Source organism: Mchenga conophoros, linkage group LG8, assembly GCF_057382185.1.
Source record: "Mchenga conophoros isolate Kocher_MC1m ecotype Shallow Benthic linkage group LG8, M_conophoros_male_GT1.1, whole genome shotgun sequence".
Lineage (NCBI taxonomy): Eukaryota > Metazoa > Chordata > Actinopteri > Cichliformes > Cichlidae > Mchenga > Mchenga conophoros.
In genome coordinates, this window is record NC_140533.1 from 14,954,671 (window position 1) to 14,979,170 (window position 24,500).

Genomic DNA, 24,500 nt, shown 5'->3' on the forward strand with positions numbered 1-24,500 from the left:
CGGTCTTCGAAGGACCCGGCCCAGGTAGACCGTGAAGGCCGGGTCCTCCTTTTGCGTGATGACGTCAGCACACTTCCTGTCCTCACGCGAGTAACAGTTGTGCCGCACGCCTTTTCTGTGCCTGCTCATACAGCAAAACTGGATTTTAAAACAGCTTAAACGAAACATCACTTTCACCCGGTCGTAGGTGAGTTTGGCTCAGTAAGATTTAAGATAAGAGTGTGTGACTAAGCGATGCTTATTTACCGGCTGCACAAACGAGGAGACCCCATGCTTTCTTGTTAGGGTGTTAGCTTAGCAACAACCCCGCGGCACGTTTGTGTTCCGTTATCTGATATGATACAGTTAACTTGTACCCTTGTTAGCTGCTGTGTATTTTTTGTATTTGGTTTTATTTGGCGTAAAGCATTTTGGGCACGGCGTGTAACCTATACTGCAATTTGGTTTTCATTTGCTTTGTTCACTCTAATCCAGTCTGTTTAGCCTGTATGCTGGCATTAGCCAAATAGTCTGCGGTATAGACGCATGTAAGCGTCAGCACTAAGGCCGGTGGACGTTTTTTTTTTTTTTTTTTCTGGAAAATAATTAAAACATCATACACACTACAGTTGCAAAAGAAAAGAGAAACATTGGAGACTGAAGAAGTCAGTTGGATGAGTGATGAAACGTTTCTCCCATCGAAAACGCTACGTCCAGATGAACAGAATCAACTTTTGGAGAAACGCCGGTTCCTTGTTTGCCGGTTGCTGCATCAATAACTATCTAATACTGGCCAACCAGATAGCAGCTGGGGTGAAATTAAAGGCTTTAGCACTGTTATAGGCCATCACGTTAGCAACTTTTAGTGGAACCTACAGTATTATTTGTCCCAGGTTTTTTTTTTTTTTTATTATTATTATTATTATTATTATTATTATTATTATTATTATTATCATCATCATCATTACCATTTTATTCTTGGCGGGTGTTTAACGCCGTCCAAGTAATAAAACACCCTCTATATCAGGGGTGTCAAGCTCAAATACACAGTGGGCCAAAATTCAAAACTGGAACAAAGTCGCGGGCTAACATTAATATTTATTGGGGGAAAAAAAATCTTCCTCCAGATATAAGAATGAATCTTTTCTTATGGACTCAGACAAGTTTTTCTGAAAAACTGAATATGGAACAAGCAAAGCTTAATACTAAACAATATATATATATTAGCTGTATAATACCAGTAAGCCAGCTCTAGTAGTAATTTGGTATGGCTTCGTGGGCCAAATGTAATTAGGCTGCGGGCCAGAGTTTGACACCTATGCTCTATATGGAGCCAGAAATTTTTATTTATGTGTTTGAGTATATTGAATGGATTTACCATTTTCAAATGTGGAGTTGCATAGTAGACCAGTGTTTCCCAACTGGTGTGCCGTGGAAGATCGTCTGGTTCCACCTGATTAGTACCTGGGTCAACACACCTGAATCAAATGATTAGTCCATTAATAGGGCTCTGGAGAATTTAAAGACATGTTGAGGAGGTAATTTAGCTATTTAAATCAGCTGTGTTGGATCAATGACACATCTAAAACCTGCAGGACATCGGCCCTATGTTTTAAAAGAAAAAGTAGTCAGTCTGACCTGGGTCTTGGAGAAAATCCCAACCCGGATGAAGGCCCTAGCATGAGTAGTGGTAGAAGAAAGCAAAAAAATGTATACTGGGGACTAGGGCTGTTTGATACAATGATATATATCGGATGACGATATAAAAACTTCTATCGTTTCATTTTACGCTATCGTTTGTTTCGTGGTGTCGCAAAATGAACTGTTTACGGCAATATTTTTTTCATCGTTTTGATGGTCACTGTAGTGGCTATATTAATTTATTAAAGTTCTATCTTTCTCATATATTTAATATAACCATACTATGGATGGACAAGCGCCTGTTTTTATGCCTTGTCGTTAGCAACAACGACGGTAAAACCATTGCGTCTGCTGGTTTAGTTCCACATAAACCTTTCACAATAAAGCTAAAGATCCATTTGAGACTTTTGAAAATAAACTGAATCACGTGAAAAGGTTTGGAGAGCATTTACGGATGAGAAGCCAAAAAGAGCAGTTCAGGTGCTAAAGAATAAACCTTAGAGTTAAACATTAGATTAGGCTTTTATCCGCAGAACGCTGTGTAATAAATACTCACAAAGAAAACAGCGGCCGTTACAACTTATGTCTAAAAATGTATAGTTTCATGCATTAGTTAAAACACTCCACTCCAGGTACACGACGCCCAGCTAGAAACACTTCACGTGAGTCGAGCTGCCCGAGATTCACAGAATTTACGGAAAATGTTAAGTTTTTGTGATTTATATAATTATCGGGACGTCTTATATTGGGATAAGAGATTTTGGTCATATCACACAGGGGACAAACACTATACCTGGCGCGTGGGGGAAAATTACCAATGTGCTTTTTGTGACACTTTTGTGTGGTACCGTGTGATTTTCTTTTTTCTAATGTGAAATATGTGCCAAGGTTGGGAAACCCTGTAGCAGATTATGTGTGGTTCAAGTTTAATGAACAAAAGATCCCTGATCACTAATAAGAATGGACACAAATCCCTTTCAGGATGCATAAGGAAGGGAATACAGTCTTTTTCTTCTTTCTTTTTTTAATCTCCCAAACTACAGTGTGGTGACCCCCTTTGTGATTAAGGGACTTAAAGCATCAGCTTCTTCTTTTTTTTTTTTTTTTTTAAATAGATGCACATAGAGCAGGGTGATATGGCCAAAAATTTATATCACGATATATATTTGAAAATTTGCGATAACGACATAACTGACTGTATAATTTCTGGGAGACAAAATACAACTCCACAACTTTACTAGCGCAAAAAAAAACCCATCCATTTATTTTCACTTAAACAAGCAGCTGTTTTTTTATGTGCATTAAAGCTATATACAAATTTAACAGTGCAAATGCAAATTCCTTGCTGAAAGTTTAACCAAAAGGCATTTCCAGTAGAAATGGGCTGACATATCCTGAGCATAACCATGTATAATAACCACTGAAGTTAAAAAGAGGTGCTTTGCAACATTATACTGCAGTGTGCCAAATAAAAAAGTAAAATATGTATTTTTCAGACTATAAGGTGCACAGGATTATAAGGCACATTAAAGCGAAACAAAGCAGTCAGATAAATCAAACTTTATTAAACTCATTCTTCTTGCTTCCTCCACTTCTGTACCATTGATTCATTAATGCTGTATTCTATCACAGCTACTCTATTCCCATGTTGCTGCAGTATATTAATGACTAACCTCGTATTGTGGATGGATTATCTCAGTTGTTCTCCTGACTGAAGTTTGGTCCGTTTACAGCATCCTGCCATTCGATAGCAGATGTCTCTAACCATCAGGAACCTTCACGTTAACTTTTATCGAGTGGAAAAGTGTTAGAGTTCATCCTCCAGCTTCACTGTTTATGTTATGCTAACATAGCATAGCATACTGCCTAGCCCAACTTCAGTAACCCTACAAACGTCACTGCTGTTTAGTTTCCTGTCTTCATTTATGTTGGAAGTGATAGCAGAGCTGTACGTTTGAATTTTTTCAGAAATCTCTCAGTCAGAACATGCAATATCATGCTTAGGTAACTAGCAAAACTAGCGAGCTAACTTCCCATAACTTACTGCTAACTTCTAACGCCGTTAAATGTAATAAATTCTGTTTTCATGGATGCCTGGAAGTTAAACTTCATAATTACACCTGGTAAAGCAGCAATGCTGATCGTTTTATTAAAGTTGAAAGAATTTAGACAGTTTTTAACTCTCAGTGATGCTGGACCTGAAGTCCACGGAGTTTAGGACCCAGATTACTCCCAGATTTACGAGCACCTTAGTCTGACAAATACGGGAATAACAACGGCCCACTTGCATGTTCTACAAAAAAAAATGTTCTTTGTGTGTATCTGTCAGACAAACACCAAACCAGTTCCACATCACTGAAGCTGCACCATTTTCACAAACCAATTCTGGTTCATCCGTTTCACCCAACAATCCACTTTCCCCCTAATCATTTTCTGTTGCCGCCGTGCTTTTTTGGCCATGTCTGTATGAAAACAAAGGCACTGCGCATGCGCGTTTTACCCATATTCTATTGTGATATTTCATTTTCTTATCGTTGCCTAACATTGTACCGGTATTATCGTGAACGGTATAATATGGCCCAGCCCTAGATGCACAGTGATTATCTTTGTCAGCTGAATGTGTGCTGATAGAACATATGTAGACTCTGGAGCTGCATCTTTGTAATACCACTCATTACTTTCTGTACAGATTGGCAGCATCCTTCAGCAATGTCTCGATTTTTTGCCACTGGGTCTGACAGTGAGTCAGAGGAGTCCTCATCTGCCGATGAGATCACCCCTAAGGCACCCGGAGCCACTTTCAAGCAGTAAGTGAAACTTGGAATAAATCTCATCACAAACTCATCACATACATTGTTCTTCCTGTAAAGATCTGACTTGTGCACTTGGTTTTCACAGGTCGCTGCTTCTTAGCGACGATGAGGAGGACACAAAAAGAGTGGTGCGCAGCGCCAAAGATAAAAGGTTGGTGTGGTATTTTTAAAAGGTCACAACTTTAAAGTCTATACAAAATTTTGCCCCTTTTTTCTTTCTTTTGACTAAATTTATTCTTGAATCTTAGGTTTGAAGAGTTGACGAACCTCATAAAGACTATCCGCAACGCTATGAAGATTCGAGACATGTCCAAATGTCTGGAGGAGTTTGAGCAGCTTTGTCGAGCCTTCCTTAAAAGCAAGAATATAGTGGATAAAGAGGGTGTTCCTCCCTTCTATATCCGCCTTCTGGCTGACTTGGAGGACTACTTGAACCAGGTTAGTAGCTTGGACAAAAAATTAAACTGCAATTTAATGATTTAATTGTCATTGTGTTTGTCCTAATCAAATACTTAACATTATTTTTACAGCTTTGGGAGGATAAAGAGGGGAAGAAGAAGATGAACAAGAACAATGCAAAAGCTCTCAGCACCCTGCGTCAGAAGATCCGCAAGTACAACAGAGACTTTGAGTCAGAAATAGCAGCATACAAGGAGGTAAAGTCAAAGACTAAATCTTCATGTTTATTTTCTATGCATTGTATGAATCTCTGGGGGGGGGTGTAAACTTAGGTCTCATCAGATCTGTTCTGTGGTCAAAAGACTGTCAATGTGCTGAGCAGCTTCCTTCTGGTGTTATTTAATCTGGTGTATTAGAATTTATACGAATTTCAGCCTTAAAAAAAGCAGTTATCAGAATGTCTTGTCTCTCTCTCCCTGCTAGAATCCACAGGAGTCTGCAGATGAGGAGGAGGAGGAGAAGGAGCCAGAGGACTCTGGTGAGCTGGTTGTTTATACAGGTTATGTGTAAAGGATTCAACCCGGAAAGCATAGGATTCAATAGGGGCATAGGTGAAATGTGTCTATGTGTAGTGCACGTGTCAAGTCTCATCATGAGTGATCAATCATTCTTGTACATCAACCTGTAGGCTGCCAGTGAAAATGGGCTTATTAAAAAGGACTGTTGAAGGTCCAGCTCCATGATATATTATACATTATACATATATTATACAGAATCTGAAGTTTAACTGCAAAAACTAAGCTGATTTTAAAAGTTTGTTCGGTTGAAACTTTTGACTGTTTTTAATCTACTCAGAAGAAACTCCAGCAGCAGATTAATCAGTTATAACTAATGAAGTTTAGAATGTTTTACGTAAATTATGAAGTTTACTTTGTACATTATTACTTAAAAACTCAGTTTAAGAGTTTTTTTGCCCCCTTTCATTACTTCATTCTGTGCTTCAGTCAGTCACATTTTCACGTGCTGTACAAAGATTAGCTGCAAATGATGAGATGATCAATGTGTGTTGGTGCTGAGGGGAAAGGAGCCAGCATCGTCTGATTTGTCTTTTTGGTCCACAAGGCTCGTCCTCTGACAGTGAAGGAGAGGTGTCATCAAAGTCCTTCTTGAAGAAAAAGCCTGAGGCGCCTTCAGAAGCCACCAAGTTTCTAAAGTCTGCCAAGGGATCTGGGGTAAGAGGTCATTTAACTAAACTACAGCAAGAAAAGCGGAAGATCTGGTGGGAAAGACACAATACTTGTACAGTTACTTGAGCTAAGATTTAGAGTTTTTCCCTCTAAGGATGAGTCTTCTTCCTCTGATGAAGATGATGACGATGATGATGATGATGAAGACTGGGGCTCAGACCAGTCAGGCAGCAGCGGTGAAACCTCTGATAAGGAAGAAGGAAAGACCTCATCCATGTCTATGCTCTTCCTCAAGAAGTGAGTTTTTCTCTATTTTGTGTTGCACAAAAAAATGTATGCAAGTTCTAAATACTTCAGAAAACTTTTGAAACACTTTTTAGATTTTAAGTCAAATTTTACCGCAGAGAGAGTCATGTAGAGTGAATGTGTTGTTACCAAACACTGTGTCTGTCCTCAGAGCCCAGGACACTGAAAAGCCTGGAGTCAGGAAGGAGGAGAGGAAGAAGAAGCTCAAACAGAAAGAACGAATTGAGGAGGAGGCTGAGGAGGAAGGAGGCGAGGAGGCCGGGGGAGGCTGGGAGAAGGTTAAGGGAGGAGTACCTCTGGTTAAGGTAAAGAACAGATGGTAATATAAAACTGTTTGGACTTGATGCCGGCCGGACAAGAATAGATGCACCGGTGCTGCTTCTTATTTTAGTTTAGCTTGTTTGTGTTTCAGTGCCGACGTGTTCATTTATAGTAATGACAGTGATAAAATCAACATGCAATTGTCTGGCTAATTTAACAAAATCAATGACTGTAAAAAGAAAAACTTGCCTCTAAGAGTTTATTCAACACGTTGTTTGTATTTTTAATTTTAAGTTTGTTTGTTTTTTCCCCCATTGCGACCATTCAGGAGAAACCCAAAATGTTTGCTAAAGGCACCGAGATCAACACAGCGGTGGTGGTGAAGAAGCTGAATGAGATCCTGCAAGCAAGAGGCAAAAAGGGAACAGACAGGTAGACCAGGGCGATATGGCCAAAAATATTTATCACGATATATATTTGAAAATTTGCGATAACGATATAACCGACGATATAATTGATGCGAGACAAAATACAACTCCACAACATTACTAGCGCAAAAAGACAACCTTCCATTTATTTTCACTTAAATAAGAAGCTGGTTTTTATGTACATTAAAGCTTTATAAAAATGTAACAGTGCAAATGCAAATTCCTTGCTGAAAGTTTAACCAAAAGGCATTTCCAGTAGAAATGGGCTGACATATCCTGAGCATAACCATATATAATATCCACTGAAGTTAAAAAGAGGTGCAGTACGTATTTTTCGGACCATAAGGTGCACGGGATTATAAGGCACATTAAGCGAAACAAAGCAGTCAGATAAATCAAACTTTATTAAACTCATTCTTCTTGCTTCCTCCACTTCTGTACCATTGATTCATTAATGTTGAATTCTCTGGCAGCTGCTCTATTCCCATGTTGTTGCAGTATATTAATAATAATAATAATAATGGATTAGATTTATATAGCGCTTTTCAAGGCACCCAAAGCGCTTTACAATACCACTATTCATTCACTCTCACATTCATACACATTAATGACTAACCTCGTATTGTGGATGGATTATCTCAGTTGTTCTCCTGACTGAAGTTTGGTCCGTTTACAGCACCCTGCCATGCGATTGCATTTGTCTCTAACTATCAGGAACTTTAACGTTAACTTTTATAGGTGGAAAAGTGTTAGTGTTCCTCCTCCAGCTTCACTGTTTATGTTATGCTAACATAGCTGTGTCGCTAGCGATTACGTAGCACATCATTATATACCAGCTAGCCCAACTTCAGTAACCCTACAAACGTCACTGCTGTTTAGTTTCCTGTCTTCATTTATGTTGGAAGTGATAGCAGAGCTGTACGTTTGAATTTTTTCAGAAATCTCTCAGTCAGAACATGCTATATCATGCTTCGGTAACTAGCGAAACTAGCGAGCTAACTTCCGCTAGCTTCCTGCTAACTTCTAACTCTGTTAAATGTAATACATTTTGTTTTCATGGATGCCTGGAAGTTAAACTTCATAGTTACACCTGGTAAAGCAGCAATGCTGATCGTTTTATTAAAGATGAAAGAATTTAGACAGTTTTTAACGCTCAGTGATGCTGCAGTGTTCGTTTGAACTGAAGTCCACGGAGTTTAGGACCCAGATTACTCCCAGATTTAAGAGCATCTTAGTCCGACAAATCCGACAAATACGACAATAACGACGGCCGCTTGCATGTTCTGCAAAAAAATGTGCTTTGTCGTGTATCTGACGGACAAACACCAAACCAGTTCCACATCACGGAAGTTGCACCATTTTTACAAACCAATTCTGGTTCATCTGTTTCACTCAACAATCGGCCATGTGCGTATGAAAACAAAGGCACTGCGCATGCGCGTTTTACTCATATTCTATCGCGATATTTCATTTTCCTATCGTTGCCTAACATTATACTGGTATTACCGTGAACGGTATAATATGGCCCAGCCCTACAGACAGGTACGACTGCATTTATCACTAAGACTACGTTCACACTGCAGGTCTTAATGCTCAGTTCCGATTTTTTGATCAAATCCAATTTTTTTGTCTGCTCGTTCACACTACAAATAAAATGCGACAGCAAACGCACTCTAGTGTGAACGCTCAAAGCGGCCCGCATGCGCAAAAGAAGACGTCACACACAACGCGCTCTGTTTAGACCCAGAGCAAACAGTATTGTTTGACTGATGGCCTTAATATAAAGACTTCGGACTTCATGTTAACCAATTTTTGCTTTAAGTTATTTTGTTATTTACATAATAATGTAGATAACGTAATAGTTATCCTTATTGCTGTTTTAGAGGAGCGGTGCTTCAAAGGATAGTTACAGATTTCTGTCAGAATCTGCAGGTTATACAGTACAAATAAAATGTTAACGTTTCTCCAACGTTGTCTTCCCAGCAGTTTCACCGGATGGCCAGGAAGCGTTCACGATGTCTTCTCCGGTGCTGATAATTGGCGTCTGTCTTGTGTCAGTGACGTAAAAGACGGATTTAATGCGACTTGACCGTTCACACAGCAGTCGCTTTCTGAAACATCGGATATGTATCGGATTCAGTACCACATACGAAAGTGACCCAGATCGGATTTGAAAATATCGGATTTGTGCCGTTCACACTGTCATACCATGATCGGATATGGGTCGCATAGGGTCAAAAAAATCGGATTTGATGCGCTTTCGCCTGCAGTGTGAACGTAGCCTAAAGCTTAAAAATATATATTTTAAAAAAAGTTACGTATTCACACGACTGTTGATATCCAGTCAATGTAAAACCAGGTGTGTCATGTGGAAGTATGTCCAGTATATGAATTTCAGAGAAATTCTTCTCCTGAACAAATCCTGACTCCTTTTTTTCTTTTTTCTCCTCCCTCACTGACAGGGCGGCTCAAATTGAGCTATTTCATGCTCTGGCAGCCATCGCTGCAGAGAATAACTTGGGCCAAGGTATCCTGGTCAAGATCAAGTTCAACATTATTGCCTCCTTGTACGACTACAACCCCAACCTGGCAGCCTTCATGAAAGTGAGTGACACTGCTTTTAATTCTTACAGTATCAACAAAACCAAAAGGGTTCCTGTGATTTACTGTAGTGTTTCATGTTACATGAAATATCTTAAAATTGCAAGTCATCACAAAAATTATTTGTGCTGTTTAACATTTTGGATTGAAAAGAATGAGTTCCTGAGTTATGGTTCTTCTGGCTTGTCTCCTTTTTTAGCCTGACATGTGGAAAAAGTGTCTGGATTGTATAGATGAGCTGCTGGACATTCTCTTTGAGCACAACAACATCTTCATTGGAGAGAACATCGCAGAGGACAGCGAGAATCTGGCCGTCTCCGATCAGGTGATCCCACTCATCCACCCCAAGCAATCTGTGGACTTAAAGAAAGAAAGCAGTTTAGACTAATAAAACACTCACATAGCTGTTGAACTGTCTGCATTTGTATCAACTGTCTTGTGAACTATGGGCTGGTATTCATTTCTTTGTGTGTATTTGTTAGCCTTTCAGGGTGCGCGGATGCATCTTAACCCTGGTAGAAAGGATGGATGAAGAATTTACAAAGATCATGCAGAACACTGATCCCCACTCTCAGGGTGAGTGGTGCCAAAACCTGAGTGACGATTATTAACTGCTGTGAGGGTGAATGTGTTAGGACTGTAAATGTGGATTAACGGGTTGCAATCTAAAATGTGGGATTTACATCACCCTTGAAATTTGTATTGCTGTATTTGCTGCTCACATGGATGTATTTTGCTTATTCTTTCCTCTCTTTTTTTTAAAATCTTCCTTCAGAATACGTTGACAATCTCAAAGATGAGGGCAGGGTTTGTGGCATCGTTGACCGGCTGCTCACCTACATGGAGAACAAAGGCTCCACAGAAGAAATTTGCCGTGTCTACCTGCGCAGAATCATGCACACCTACTACAAGTTTGACTACAAAGCTCACAGACGCAGCCTGGGCCTGCAGGGAGAGACCAAGGTGAGAGACGGCACTGTGCAGAATCAGAACTTTCTTTTCTTGACAAACATCTGCATCATGATGCTATTTTTATGATGTTTAATGAAATGTTATGCATAAGGTGTAAAATGGTGTGCTGAAGTGATTTTCTGTTGTGTAGTCCGAGCAGGACCAGGAGGAGAGCGAGGGAGAGGACAGCGCTGTGATCATGGACCGCCTCTGCAAGTTCATCTACGCCAAGGATCGCACCGACCGTATCCGTACCTGTGCTATCCTCTGCCACATATATCACCATGCTCTGCACTCACGCTGGTACCAGGCACGTGACCTGATGCTGATGAGTCACCTGCAGGACAACATCCAACACGCTGACCCACCTGTACAGGTAGGCACTCGTAATCATTATTTCTTCATATGAACGTGTTCTGACTCTAACTATTAGTTGTATATACAGATCGCCTGTTTTAACCGTTTTCCCCTCCTCCTACCAGATCCTGTACAACAGAACAATGGTCCAACTTGGCATTTGTGCATTTAGGCAGGGCATGATTAAAGATGCCCACAATGCACTGCTGGACATTCAGTCCTCTGGCCGTGCCAAGGAGCTGCTGGGTCAAGGTCTGCTCATGAGGAACATGCAGGAGAGGAATGCAGAGCAGGAGAAGATTGAAAAGCGAAGACAAGTAAGTGCTGTCTGACCAGAGCAGTTAACTCTAACTAACATGTTGGTTTCTCTGTCAGTGTTGACCTGCTTGTAACCTGGATTTACTCTGTGAGTGAGTGAATTTTTGGGCCCCTCTCTCACAGCTGCAGGACAGATTTCCAGAAGATTTCATACAATTGTTCATGTGCACTTGGTGACTAGTTACTTTTTTGTTTTTTCCCTAAATGGGCCTTGACCTCACATTAATGTGCCAACTATTCCATGGTGTCTCCAGCTGCCTGTGTCCACAATAGTGTGAAATCAAGGCTGTAATGAAACGACAAATGTTTGGGTCTTTATTTTTAAAACACTGATGTGTCAGACATCCATTAGATGATACACACATGCATCGTGACGTTTATCCTCCCTAATAGGTGCCGTTCCACATGCACATCAACCTGGAGCTGCTGGAGTGTGTGTACCTGGTGTCAGCCATGCTGCTGGAAATACCCTACATGGCCGCCCATGAGTTTGATGCCCGCCGCCGGATGATCAGCAAGCAGTTCCACCACCAGCTCAGGGTCGGGGAGAGACAGCCCCTGCTAGGTACGAAACGCATCACGAGAGCTCGTTGTAGCAGGAAGTTTCATCCACAGAGGATAACCACAGCTTTATTTGTCCTCCAGGACCCCCAGAGAGCATGAGGGAGCACGTGGTGGCAGCCAGCAAAGCCATGAAGATGGGAGACTGGCGTACCTGCCACTCTTTCATCATCAATGAGAAGATGAACAGTAAGGTTTGGGACCTGTTCCCCGAGGCACAGAGAGTACGCGAGATGCTCGTCAGGTTAGCATACACTGCCCCTGTTCATCACTTGGTTCATTCACCAGTGTGATAATCCCACTTAGACGTCCTTATGTTTTGTTTTTTGTTTTTTTAATAGAGATTGACAGACCACGTGACTTTCGCGCATTGCATGCCGGTAACTCGTGGCAAAACAATCCAAGTACCTGCATCAAATGCAAGCATTTGCAGCACCGCAAAACGTTCATTCTTCGGTTCCAATAAATTCTTGCTTTTTCTTTGCCCCACAAAAAGGTATGTACAAAACGAAGGAGAACAATGCCGGTCCGTACAAAGACAGACTTAATGAAAAGTCAAAGAAAAGAAACGAGGAAAAAAATCAAACCAGTGAAAGTGTTAGATCCTTACGAGCACACAGAGGGACAAAATACGTTAGCGTGCTGCCCAACTTCACCACGCTCATATTTATAATTATACGGTTCTTTGAGTGAGTGCATACACTCGTGAAGTTTAGTAACTTCAGGTCACTGCAACAAGCCCAGGTACAGTTTACCGACGGATGGGTACAGGACCTTGAAATGCACCGTGTAGAACGAAAGACCATCGTACGTATCATAAGTTTACCAGTCTCACAAATCGTCCTCATAGATACACATTCGTTAACCGTTTATTAATAGGACCTTTGAGCTCAATGGTAATTAATTAGTAGTAGAAATAATTTCTGGTACGCATCACAGAAATGTAGCAGTGACAATAATACTGTATGCTGTAATCGTACTGGGCAATTAGTGATACAAAACAACTGTTTTATCCTGTGAATAAAAGTATATGTTTTTGTCAATGTACCATAATAACAGAAGCGAAACGCAATATTGTGTCAGGACAATTCACTATTTATGCACAATAAATAAAGGAGCATAGCGCGACAATTTCTGTTCAGCACCAGACCTTCTTGTAACCTATATCACCAATTATGTTAAGAAAAATGACGCATTAACTACAACAGCAGACTGACCTTTGTGGAAATGCTTGGAGCAGACTAACCTGTGAGCTGGAGTGTTCTGGGACGTTATATTTTGTCTTTGAATGGCTGCAATCCAGGCCACCCGTTGCCTCTTTGTTACTTCGGAAACAGGACTCGAACAATTTCTCTTCAACGACATAATCCGATAACAACCGATCTCTTTACCCGTCGGCTTCCCGTGGCTGTCATGCGACCGGCTATTGCAGTTAATAATACAACAGCTTCTTGACATTTTTTGTGTTTCTTTTTATCGCTGTGTAACTGATTTCAATTGAAAGCCTGCGTGCGCTAGTACCTCTTGCCACGAGTTCCCAGAATTCTTTGCGGTTTTACCCCTGAGTGACATCACATTTTCAATCTCTATAGGAAAATCCAAGAAGAGTCACTGAGGACCTATCTGTTCACCTACAGCAGTGTATACGACTCCATCAGGTGAGCACAGATGTACAGTGGGGCAAAAAAGTATTTAGTCAGCCACCGATTGTGCAAGTTCCCCCACCTAAAATGATGGCAGAGGTCAGTAATTTGCACCAGAGGTACACTTCAACTGTGAGAGACAGAATGTGAAAAAAAAATCCATGAATCCACATGGTAGGATTTGTAAAGAATTTATTCGTAAATCAGGGTGGAAAATAAGTATTTGGTCAATAACAAAAATACAACTCAATACTTTGTAACATAACCTTTGTTGGCAATAACGTTTACTATAGGTCTTTACCAGGTTTGCACACACAGTAGCTGGTATTTTGGCCCATTCCTCCATGCAGATCTTCTCGAGAGCAGTGATGTTTTGGGGCTGTCGCCGAGCAACACGGACTTTCAACTCCCGCCACAGATTTTCTATGGGGTTGAGGTCTGGAGACTGGCTAGGCCACTCCAGGACTTTCAAATGCTTCTTACGGAGCCACTCCTTTGTTGCCCGGGCGGTGTGTTTTGGATCATTGTCATGTTGGAAGACCCAGCCTCGTTTCATCTTCAAAGTTCTCACTGATGGAAGGAGGTTTTGGCTCAAAATCTCACGATACATGGCCCCATTCATTCTGTCCTTAACACGGATCAGTCGTCCTGTCCCCTTGGCAGAAAAACAGCCCCATAGCATGATGTTTCCACCCCCATGCTTCACAGTAGGTATGGTGTTCTTGGGATGCAACTAGAGCTGGGCGATAGAACGATAACGATATGTATCGCGATATAACTTTTACTCGATAGAGAAATTAAGCTATCGCGATAGACCTCGCCGCTCTTGTCCTCAAAAAAAAAAAAAAAAAAAAAGGTCAGCCAATCCAAATTAAGTAGCGCAGAGCCGAACCAATCACAGCCGCAGCGTCACGTCGGGTGACTTGTTACGTACAGCACAAGTGCCAAGCCGCACGTGTGTTTGTTTGGGAAGCAGCCAGCGGGTAATGGAGGAAATGAGTGTGCCGACTAGAAAAATCAACCGAGCGTGACCGAAGAGAAAACAGATGACGGTTCCAATGCCGGAGAGATTGTCAAACGGAAGAGCCATAGAAGTTCCGTAGTGTGAAGGTATTTCGGCTATTTCAAGTCTGACAAAAAACAGAGTAGCGTGCACTGTAAATTGTGCCGAAAGCAAGTCTGGAAATACAATAAACTGGTGCATGCGTCACACTGTGCGCCGCGTTATTGTTTCGGTGAAATGAATTTCTACAATACTGTTACTGTTAATTCTACTCTCTGCAGTGTTTAAATGCTTACATATACACAAAGTTACTGTCCCTCCACACATACGACTCGGTTCTGCTTCTATGCCCCAGCTTTGTTTACTTTTTCCCACCGAGGCTTCTAGACTTCTGATTGGCCAACATTTCTGCACGGTTAGGAATCTAGCGCTACCTGCTGCTTTGGCATGTTCATAGCAGCGTTTTCCTTCATTTCTGCCTTTATGTGTGAACGGGATTATTTTTTAAAACGAAAACGGAAAATCTCCGTTTTCAAAAATACCCGTGTACGTGTGGACGTAGCCTCAGTCTCTGACTGGAAGCGCTAATTCGTCATTCGGCTTTTGTCAGACTAAAGTAACTGTTAAAACTGTTTGAAAAGCTAAGCTATACAACAAGGAGAGATTGAGAATTTCCTTTTAGTTCTCAGTTTATTTGATATTGACAAAAGTTTTGTCTGTTCTTCTGTAAAACAAACTAAGATTTATTTTTAGAATTAATATTTTGTTTCTACCGGTAAGTGGAATTGACAATTTAGTCTGTTTTGTTTGTTCTATTTTGAAACTTAAACGCTTTAGCGGCTGCCTTTTGTGTAGTTTGCAATATTTGCCTTTATTTATCTGAAAAAGTCTCATGTTCCTTAAGTACATCTACCCTGTTGAACTTATTATGGGAAATAAATATTTAAATAAAAACAAGCTGCTGATTATTTCACATTTTACATGTGAGCAACGGCACATTTAAATCTTACAAATATAGTTATTTGGCTTATATCGTGATAGATATCGTTATCGCCTGAAATGAAAAAAACATATCGTGATATGAAAAAATCTCATATCGCCCAGCTCTAGATGCAACTCAGTATTCTTCTTCCTCCAAACACGACGAGTTGAGTTTATACCAAAAAGATATACTTTGGTTTCATCTGACCACATGACATTCTCCCAATCCTCTGCTGTATCATCCATGTGCTCTCTGGCAAACTTCAGACGGGCCTGGACATGCACTGGCTTCAGCAGCGGAACACGTCTGGCACTGCGGGATTTGATTCCCTGCCGTTGTAGTGTGTTACTGATGGTGACCTTTGTGACTTTGGTCCCAGCTCTCTGCAGGTCATTCACCAGGTCCCCCCGTGTGGTTCTGGGATCTTTGCTCACCGTTCTCATGATCATTTTGAGCCCACGGGATGAGATCTTGCGTGGAGCCCCAGATCGAGGGAGATTATCAGTGGTCTTGTATGTCTTCCATTTTCTGATGATTGCTCCCACAGTTGATTTTTTCACACCAAGCTGCTTGCCTATTGTAGATTCACTCTTCCCAGTCTGGTGCAGGTCTACAATACTTTTCCTGGTGTCCTTCGAAAGCTCTTTGGTCTTGGCCATGGCGGAGTTTGGAGTCTGACTGTTTGAGGCTGTGGACAGGTGTCTTTTATACAGATGATGAGTTCAAACAGGTGCCATTCATACAGGTAACGAGTGGGGGACAGAAAAGCTTCTTACAGAAGACGTTACAGGTCTGTGAGAGCCAGAGATTTTCCTTGTTTGAGGTGACCAAATACTTATTTTCCACCCTAATTTACGAATAAATTCTTTACAAATCCTACCATGTGGATTCATGGATTTTTTTTTTCACATTCTGTCTCTCACAGTTGAAGTGTACCTCTGGTGCAAATTACTGACCTCTGTCATCATTTTAGGTGGGGGAACTTGCACAATCGGTGGCTGACTAAATACTTTTTTGCCCCACTGTATTAGTTTCATCAGTCTTTACTAAACCACAGATTTCTGTAGACCACTGCAGCTTCCCCACAGACCAAAGATGATCGGTCACTGTTCTGCCAAACCTTAATTTTACTACACTTGTCTGTCCTTCAGCATGGCTACGCTGTCTGAGATGTTTGAATTGGAGATGCCCACAGTCCACAGCATAATCAGCAAGATGATCATCAACGAGGAGCTGATGGTAGGACTCGACGTTTCTGTTCTGTGGACTGAAAATATAGACACAGCAGTCTCATGGGGGCTTTTATATTTGAGTGTTTATATTTGTGATTACTTTTTATCTGCCCTTAATGTGGGTCCCCCTCTTTTCTCTTCAAAATAGGCGTCACTCGACCAGCCCACACAGACGGTAGTGATGCACCGCACTGAGCCAACGTCTCTGCAGAACATGGCTCTGCAGTTGGCAGAGAAACTGGGCAACTTGGTGGAGAACAACGAGCGCGTCTTTGACCTCAAACAGGGCGTCTATGGAGGTTACTTCAACAGGGGTAAGTTCATCTTGTTCTCACAGTACTTTGGGAACTTATTTCTAACCTTTCTGAACCATTTCTTTGTCTACTTTTGTTATCATAGGCTAATCTTGCTATTAGATGATAATGAGCTTTTATTTGTATTACAGATCAGAAAGGTGGCTACCAACAGAAGCAATCCTACCAGAGAGGTATGTTAAATTTCACTGAGGTTGTTTCCTGTTTCATATGTTAATGAGGTTGGGTTATGTTTTCAGCAATAGATGCTATTTTAAATTCGTCCAATTGCAATTGCTAGAAAACATGCAAAGTCCTTCAGTGTAACACCTTTGTGTTTTGATTTGTTTTGAGGTTTGTTTGTTTTTTTCTTCTTTTGTTGTGATTTAATGAATTTGTGTGAACACTAATGAGATGATTGTTGTCTTTGTACAACCGCAGATCAGAAATCTTACCAGCAGAAGCAGTCGGGTTACCAGAGAGGCGGTTACAGGAATCAAAATCAAGGAAATTATTGAGCTTGAAGTTTGTGGATTTCAGTTTTTCCAGTAGAGCTGGTCTTCATTTCAAAACAAGATCAACACCCCATGTTTGTGTGCTTGGCTCTTGGCCGTGCTCCCTCAATAAAACTGTTTTGCTGCTACTCCAATGTCTGCTAGTGCTGCTTTGTCTCAGCAACTGCAGAATGTAATATTCCACTTCCAATAAATATGAAGTTTTATTATTTCTAACAGAAATTACTGACGTTACAGTGTGGCAGTACAGTTAAGGGATAAAAATGTGTTATTGACTAATATTTATCAAATAAATAATAAAGTGTGTTTTGGTGCTTGGTTTTTTGTTTTTTAATTCAGCACAAAGACACTAAAGCGTGGAACAAAATTTTTAAAAAATGTGTGGAAAACTGAGTCCTCCCCACACATTCAAAATCATTAACGTCTATGTTTATCAGGGTCGAGGGTTAATTACAAAGTGTTACATCTTTTGTGGCATACATACAAGCCTTAGTGCTTCGGTAATTTTGGGTAAATACAAACCATGGGACAGTCACTGTGTCACTACCACTGACATTTATTACTGATTAGTCGATGCTTCACAGCAACTTGAATCACATTCTGGCGAAGCAGTGGAAAGTTGTTTATTAAATTCCCCAATAATCTTGCAACAGCAGCTTACTCTGTAGAGAAGTTTGAATCCGTTTCTTCGGTCTAGTTTTATAAATCCTCATTTCTGAGCATCATGTTCTTTTGTTTAATTACATTTCATAAGCATTTCATACATTAAAGTACACAAAAGCAATCTTTTGATACCCTGTCCATCAAATACAGTGTTCTCTCATGATCCGATCTTTATTCAGTTCGCCCACACACATTAACATGATAGAATAGCCTTTATTGTCATTGTACAGAGTACAACGAAATTGGAGTGCCACTCCCTTAATCATCATTGTTAATTAAATGTTTTATGCTTAATTCAGTTTACCTTCTGTTGCTAAATAACAGGCCCAGTAGTAGTTTTCAGGAGCTTTCTGGATATTACACCTTCAAGAGATATGAAAGTGTATTAAACAACACTAAGATCTTTTCCACACCACCTCCTGGTTGCAAACGTTAATATGAAACTGCAGAGTTCAGTGTTGGTTGATTGTTAGCTGCCTCCCCTTAAACTCAGCCGGAGTCTCCGATTGAGCTCTTTCCTCAGTAGGTCTCTTTCTTTCCGGATTCCCTGCAACACCGTGCGGTTCTCCTGAGCTCTGCGCACCAGGTAGGGCAGCGTTTCATCCACTGAGCCATAGGGCACTGACTTGTACACTGAGTAACCCTCCTTAGCTGGAAGGGAGAGGAGAGATGGGATGGTGTGATTGTCAGACAAGTCAAAACCATAGCTTCCTTTCTCAACCCACTCAGGCAGTGATTGTGCATAGGTTTATCAGTTTTGGTGATGAAAGCGTGGACAGTCATTTAATAGTTATGTTAAGTGCATCAGTCAAGCTGTGATGTGACGAAAATCAGCTCACCCAGTGTAAGGGAGACGTGGTCACACATGCCCAGCAGCTGACCGAAACACACTGAGCCTCCATCTCTGTCTATCCCCAACTCCTCCATTCTGATGAGCATGTGCACAACATTTATATATATTAAATGGCAGTGATTCCCAACCTTTAGGGGTCATAAATACATTTGAGGGTTGTACCTTTCTCACCAATAAACATCTATAAACCTCTATCACATAAGACCAAAGGAACACCCCTAAGCTTCATTTTATCCTTATTGTATTTGCTCTGCAAGACAGTTGAAAGTATCATAAATTCTGCAAAAAAAGTAATTGTTTTGTGATTATTTCTTGGATGTAACAATGCTACTTGGAAAAACAATCTTATTGTTGGAAAGCATTTGGTGGTTGAGCAGCAGAGTTGAGTATCTGAGTTAAGCCCGTGAAAAACTTGCCAGATATTGCCTGTCAAAGCTAAACAACAATCCAGTAACATTAACAGTTTGTTGTATTTTTATATTTAAAGTAGTTATGAAAACATTTGCTGATTTGTCAACTTTATCATTCTAGTATGGATTTTACATTGGCTCACCTATAACTGCACTTCCATTATGCATATGTTACACACATACCACCTCGATTACGTCGTTGTGGATTCTCACCGTTTCACGGCTCGTCTCACTGACTCCTCGTTGTGAGTGGCCACTATGATCCTGTACCGCTCAGGTTCCTGGGATATGACGTCCAGCATCAAATCAAGGCATCCGTTATAACTGTTCAAGAAGACGTGAAATGTATCAAGAGTCGAATCAAGATAAACAAAAATGATAGTTGACTGTTGCACTCAGGACATTTTCCTTCTGTCTAACCAACCTGTCATTGGTGTCCTCCCAGCTCTGATGGATGGGGTCCTGGTGACCCTCTTTCATCGCTAGTTTTCTCTCTTTGTCCATGTAGGCTCCTCTCACCAGCTTGACACCCAAACAGAAACCCTCATTCTTGGATAGAGACAGCGCATCTAAGAGGAGAGACCTGGAGTCCTGATAACCACAGAATTTAACCACAGACACAAAGAATTATAATTAAAACCATTAACTGTCTCAGTGCAAGTGACATAAAGTGTCTGATATTTGATGATAATATGAGAAGAGAAATAAAGATAAAGATAGTTGCCTTCAGGTAACATTGATATGTGTTCCAGATCCAGGTACCATCTTTGTTAAATTTCTTCATCATTGCCATGGCGACAAGAGAGAGGGCGGGGTTCATGTAGGTGTACTCAGCATCAACCAGGACTCTGACTTTGTTCACACTTGCCTAAAAAAAGTTTTATTCATTTCATTCAAAATTTGCATCTACACTTATTAAATTTGCTTCATGTGTCAAAGTGGGCGTATTGTGCTTCTCTCTGTTTTCTTTAATAAATATTCAATTACAGTCGTGCATGATTTTAAAATAATATAATCCCCAACTATTTTTTGTATACTTGTGCCGAACTGACATCACTTTGAAATGGTCTCCCATTTATAATCACTTCAGGCACAGTCAGAGCTACAGTTTTGGCCCTGACTGAGGAGGTGGAGTTTACAACCAGCAAGTTCTGGTTAAGTCAGGAGAGGGGCAGCCAATCGGAACAAAGTGGGCTTCTAGGCAGAGGGCATTACAGAGACAAGCATTAATAGACCGTCTAAATGCCAATATTTGCATGAATTACATATTTAAAATTGTTTTTATTTGTTAAAACTGTGAATACTCTTGGTAAATCTCAGAATAAAAGTGTGTGAGCATAACAGGTCCCATCTATGGGAGCATTTGTTAAGTGTTCGATTGTCTCTCCCCTACCTCGGCTATCTTGTTGAGTCTCAGTAGGCCAGATCGTAAGTGGGCAGCTTCCTTTTCATCTAAACCGGGGAAGCTGATTGGCTGAAAGAGACGATTTTAGGCAAAACTTCTTTATATGGGAACTGAAAGGTGACACCTAAGAAACTGGATCACTTGTTGAATTGTGGACTCACCTCACCATCCATTGATCTGATGAGGAGATTCAGATCGTATGGCTGTTGCCTGATGATGTTTGTGAGTTTTACCTTTAATACAACACGTACATTTTCAGGAAATAAACAGTGTCAAAACTGAATAAAAACAGGTAAGGCAGATAGGTAGGGGGAGCTGGGTTTGCACATTCAAGAACAACCTGGAACAGCTGTGGATACACCAAACTCTGAAATGTGTGTCCTTATCTTTTTTCCCACACATTTGAAGCCTCTGATGTTAACACCCCAGTTCCCATACATCCAGAATACTCAGAAATGCCTCCACCTACCCACCCACTCAAAAAAAAAAAGTTTAAAGTCTCCTCGAGCATCTGTTCTAAAAAATAATAATATTAAGGACTGGGGACTCTGATTTGGAAGCCTTACACACAGCTCTGGGCTGAGCAGCGCTGTGATCTTCAGCTGCATCATCGGGTCTTTGCTCCAAGCGTTGCTGTGGGACATTCGCACACACTCCAGCATGGTGTCCATGTTGTCGTCGTATCTTTTCTCACTGCAGGCGATAAACCATAAACCGTAACATGAGAACCGCGAAGAGTGGACTTCACACTCAGGTGTAACAGCTGTGCACAGTTGTGTGTGTCGTGGGTTGGAGCTGAGTGTGAGGTCCTTTAACTTTTGTCCTCATACGCTTGAGATGCAGAGGCAGGAGGTGGGCTGGGACCTATACTGCAGACTTCAGACAGTCTACAAGCCACAATTCATAGAAACATACATAAACAAAAAAACGTATGAAATGTCTGAAATTATGTACAAATTAATGCAAACCTGTTGAGAAGAGATTTTAAGAAATTTCAAGATTTCAAGATAAAAATCCATCAATCTACGAGCAGTCTCAGCTTCCACAGAGGAAACACAGCTTCTATCAGACTCTCAGTGTGTATTGGATTCCTGTTGACCAAATTCAGAACATATATGAATATTTGACACTCTTTTCTTTGCCTAATTTTTTATCAAAATAAATAAATACCACAAACATTTTATTTTATTTCATGTCTTTAATATTTGATAGGTGCAAGACAAATATTAAAGACATTGTTTGTAGCTGCACAAGTGAGCTATTGAGTTTGTAAGGCTGGCTTTGAGGGGAGCAATCTCTCCCACTCAACTGCTCTTTAAGCAAAAAACATCTGCATCAGATTTTTCTCACATTTGTGATTTGTGATGTGTTTCTTTCATGGTTGTGTGCAGTTAAATGAGTGTTTCTGTCTCTAGCAAAATTAGAAATGTATTTATTTGTTCTTGTATTTCAAAATCACATCATTGTTCAATTAAGTTAAGTTAATAAGTGTCCCAAAAACCTAAACGTCCACATGCATTGATCTAAAGTGTAGTGAAGGCTAAAATCTGCCCAGCAGCTGCGAAACTTCCAAGTACTAGGAACATTGAGTGAAAATTAAAAAGTGTCTTTTGAAGCAGCCTTTCAGCGACTTCTTAGACTCAGTCATACCCGGTGCTTTCTCCGAGGTCCTCCTCGATCGGCACGGCCAGCATGGGTCTCATTCCCTGCAGGCTCATCTTCTGCATGGACTGTGAGATTTCAGCCTCATTTTCTCCAGCCACAAACTGGGCATACACAGTGGGCCTCAGCAGCAAGGAAAACCCCCTTTTCCCCAGGAGCGTGCGTGCCACCGACATCAACTGAAATTAGCAGAAGAGGAAAGTAGTGAATGGATTGAATGCCAGATGTCAATTTGTATATTTTGAAGCTTTTCTGACAAACCGCAGTCTCACCTTTCCACAGTTATTAACCAGCGCTGGGAAGGAGCAGAGGCGGAAAACGCCCAGAGCACGAAGCAGCTCACCCAGACTCTTCACCTTGAAGGCACGGGGGTCCTCAAAGGCCAGAGTGTCTGAGAGCAGTTCATGCTGTTTCACCGCTGCCACCCTGGAGGCCGCAGAACTCAGGAGCCTCAGCGGCAAAATGTGAGGGAGAGAGGGACGTAAATAGGAGCACAGCATGGTCCCGGGAGAAGTGTGCAGTGCGTGACTGATGCAGCTTGTAGATAAAGCTTTTTCTTTTCTTTGTTTCCTCTCAAATGCAGCAGTGTGTTAAATAAAATACAGACTCTCAGTGATCGTCTCAGGAAGAGTTATTCCCTGTTGAAAGAAGAAAGTGTCTGTACAGTTAGTCGACCTTACTCCAAGAACGGTCAGTCACAATCATGATGAATCAGAAGCAGCGTCTGTTACTATCCATTGCAGTAATAAAACTGTATAAACAAACACCTTACCGTCCATCCTAACAGTGGCACTCGGAAGAGCTAAACAATGAAAAGCCAAAGCTTTGACAGTCCAAGTGTGAGCCGGTAGAATTTATCATATTTGGTTAACTCGCTGGTTAATAAATGACAACTTGGAAATTTGAGTAAACATCAGGTTGACCCTTAGAATGAAATCAAACGAATGGACAAGAAAAGCTCACCTGTGTATAGATATCATGTATAAGATATATAATCATGTTGAATCTAGTCTTTTTGTATTGTAGACTTTTTTGTTTCCTAGAAGTTTTAAAATAGATTTGTCTGAAGAGTCCCATTAATGTGGATCAAATTCAGTCAAATAGTTGATCAAATGAGCTGTGTAGTTTGTGGCCCATGTGATGTTACAGTAATGAACAGGAGAGAAAATTGTACACTTAACAAATGCTGAAAGCTCCATTATATCTAGAGAAGGGTTGAGCTCAAACATCTGTTTCCCCAAAAGCCACGAAAAGCAGCCGAGAGAGGAAATGATTAACTGCTGCCTGCTGACGTCCTCGTCAAGTACCTTTGACTTGTTAGTCTAAAAATCCTGTTAATCCCCCACAATCTCTGCTCTCCCAGCCATAAATGTACTCATAGCTGTCCACAAAATGACTGATGCTGTCTTTGTCTGCACTGTGGCAGAGATCAGTGACAGAGCTTTAACTGCTTCTAATCTTCTAGATCAGGGGTGTCAAACTCATCATCAAAGCTAAAACTTTTGCATAACAAATTATAAGATAGAGTCATTTTCTGAGTAAAACTCAATGGAAAGAAGTAAAATTAAATTCTAAAAGCTTTAAAATATAAACCATCTATTTACAAAATAGTATTTCACATTTGATTGAATGAATGGGGTGGAGCTTATTAGACATTCAATCCTGACCCATGTCTGAATATGGAAAATCAGATGTTTCCTGTTTAGTCTTCCTTGTAATTTGCGTAACAGCAATTAGGAGGTACACTTATGTGAGAAAAATAAAGCTTTCAGTGCAGTTCTGAAGCTGGTTATCGGCAAGTGTGAGCAACTCTGTAAACGCAGAAGGTTTGATAGTTTAGTTCTGGGATATTCAAGTGTGTGTTAACACAATACAATGATACGATTGTTAGTGCCCATCAGTCTGGAAAGTTCATGACAGTACACTCAGCAAAAGACTGAAAAAGTATGGCTTGTTTGGACGGGTTTCCAGGTTCTCTAAAATGAACATGGCTTAGGTTTGCAAAGTTGCATCTGAACAAACGACAAGACTTCTTGT

The 24,500-nt window shown here is 40.8% G+C and overlaps 2 protein-coding genes across 2 annotated transcripts; one reads left to right on the forward strand and one right to left on the reverse strand.

The window, feature by feature from the left end:
• Nucleotides 1-29: 29 nt before the first annotated feature.
• LOC146568421 (eukaryotic translation initiation factor 3 subunit C-like) lies at nt 30-17,776 on the forward strand. Its single transcript, XM_085284461.1, has 23 exons — nt 30-187; nt 4,310-4,427; nt 4,519-4,584; nt 4,682-4,871; nt 4,964-5,089; nt 5,316-5,370; nt 5,955-6,064; nt 6,174-6,316; nt 6,477-6,630; nt 6,915-7,018; nt 9,477-9,618; nt 9,815-9,940; nt 10,098-10,191; nt 10,391-10,578; nt 10,718-10,942; nt 11,049-11,240; nt 11,635-11,806; nt 11,887-12,046; nt 13,395-13,460; nt 16,582-16,669; nt 16,811-16,976; nt 17,108-17,149; nt 17,397-17,776. Exons 2-23 carry the CDS (start codon nt 4,330-4,332, stop codon nt 17,471-17,473), a joined length of 2,784 nt encoding a protein of 927 aa, XP_085140587.1. The 5' UTR covers nt 30-187; nt 4,310-4,329; the 3' UTR covers nt 17,474-17,776.
• prodh2 (proline dehydrogenase 2) lies at nt 17,777-23,342 on the reverse strand. Its single transcript, XM_085284463.1, has 11 exons — nt 23,236-23,342; nt 22,736-23,101; nt 22,452-22,642; nt 21,368-21,494; nt 20,963-21,034; nt 20,790-20,870; nt 20,121-20,264; nt 19,821-19,987; nt 19,610-19,720; nt 18,973-19,061; nt 17,777-18,784 (listed from the first exon to the last, which is right to left on the reverse strand). Exons 2-11 carry the CDS (start codon nt 22,961-22,963, stop codon nt 18,603-18,605), a joined length of 1,392 nt encoding a protein of 463 aa, XP_085140589.1. The 5' UTR covers nt 22,964-23,101; nt 23,236-23,342; the 3' UTR covers nt 17,777-18,602.
• Between the last annotated feature and the right edge of the window lie 1,158 nt (nt 23,343-24,500).

Bases quoted from the DNA above. Each gene is read 5' to 3' on its own strand.
- LOC146568421 (XM_085284461.1), top strand. From the start codon at position 4,330: ATGTCTCGATTTTTTGCCACTGGGTCTGACAGTGAGTCAGAGGAGTCC. The intron at 9,619-9,814 runs GTGAGTGACACT...CTCCTTTTTTAG, and splicing joins ACCTGGCAGCCTTCATGAAA to CCTGACATGTGGAAAAAGTG. The intron at 17,150-17,396 runs GTATGTTAAATT...GTACAACCGCAG, and splicing joins GAAGCAATCCTACCAGAGAG to ATCAGAAATCTTACCAGCAG.
- prodh2 (XM_085284463.1), bottom strand. From the start codon at position 22,963: ATGCTGTGCTCCTATTTACGTCCCTCTCTCCCTCACATTTTGCCGCTG. The intron at 19,721-19,820 runs GTTGGTTAGACA...CTTCTTGAACAG, and splicing joins TGGGAGGACACCAATGACAG to TTATAACGGATGCCTTGATT. The intron at 18,785-18,972 runs GTGAGCTGATTT...TCTCCCTTCCAG, and splicing joins CCACGTCTCCCTTACACTGG to CTAAGGAGGGTTACTCAGTG.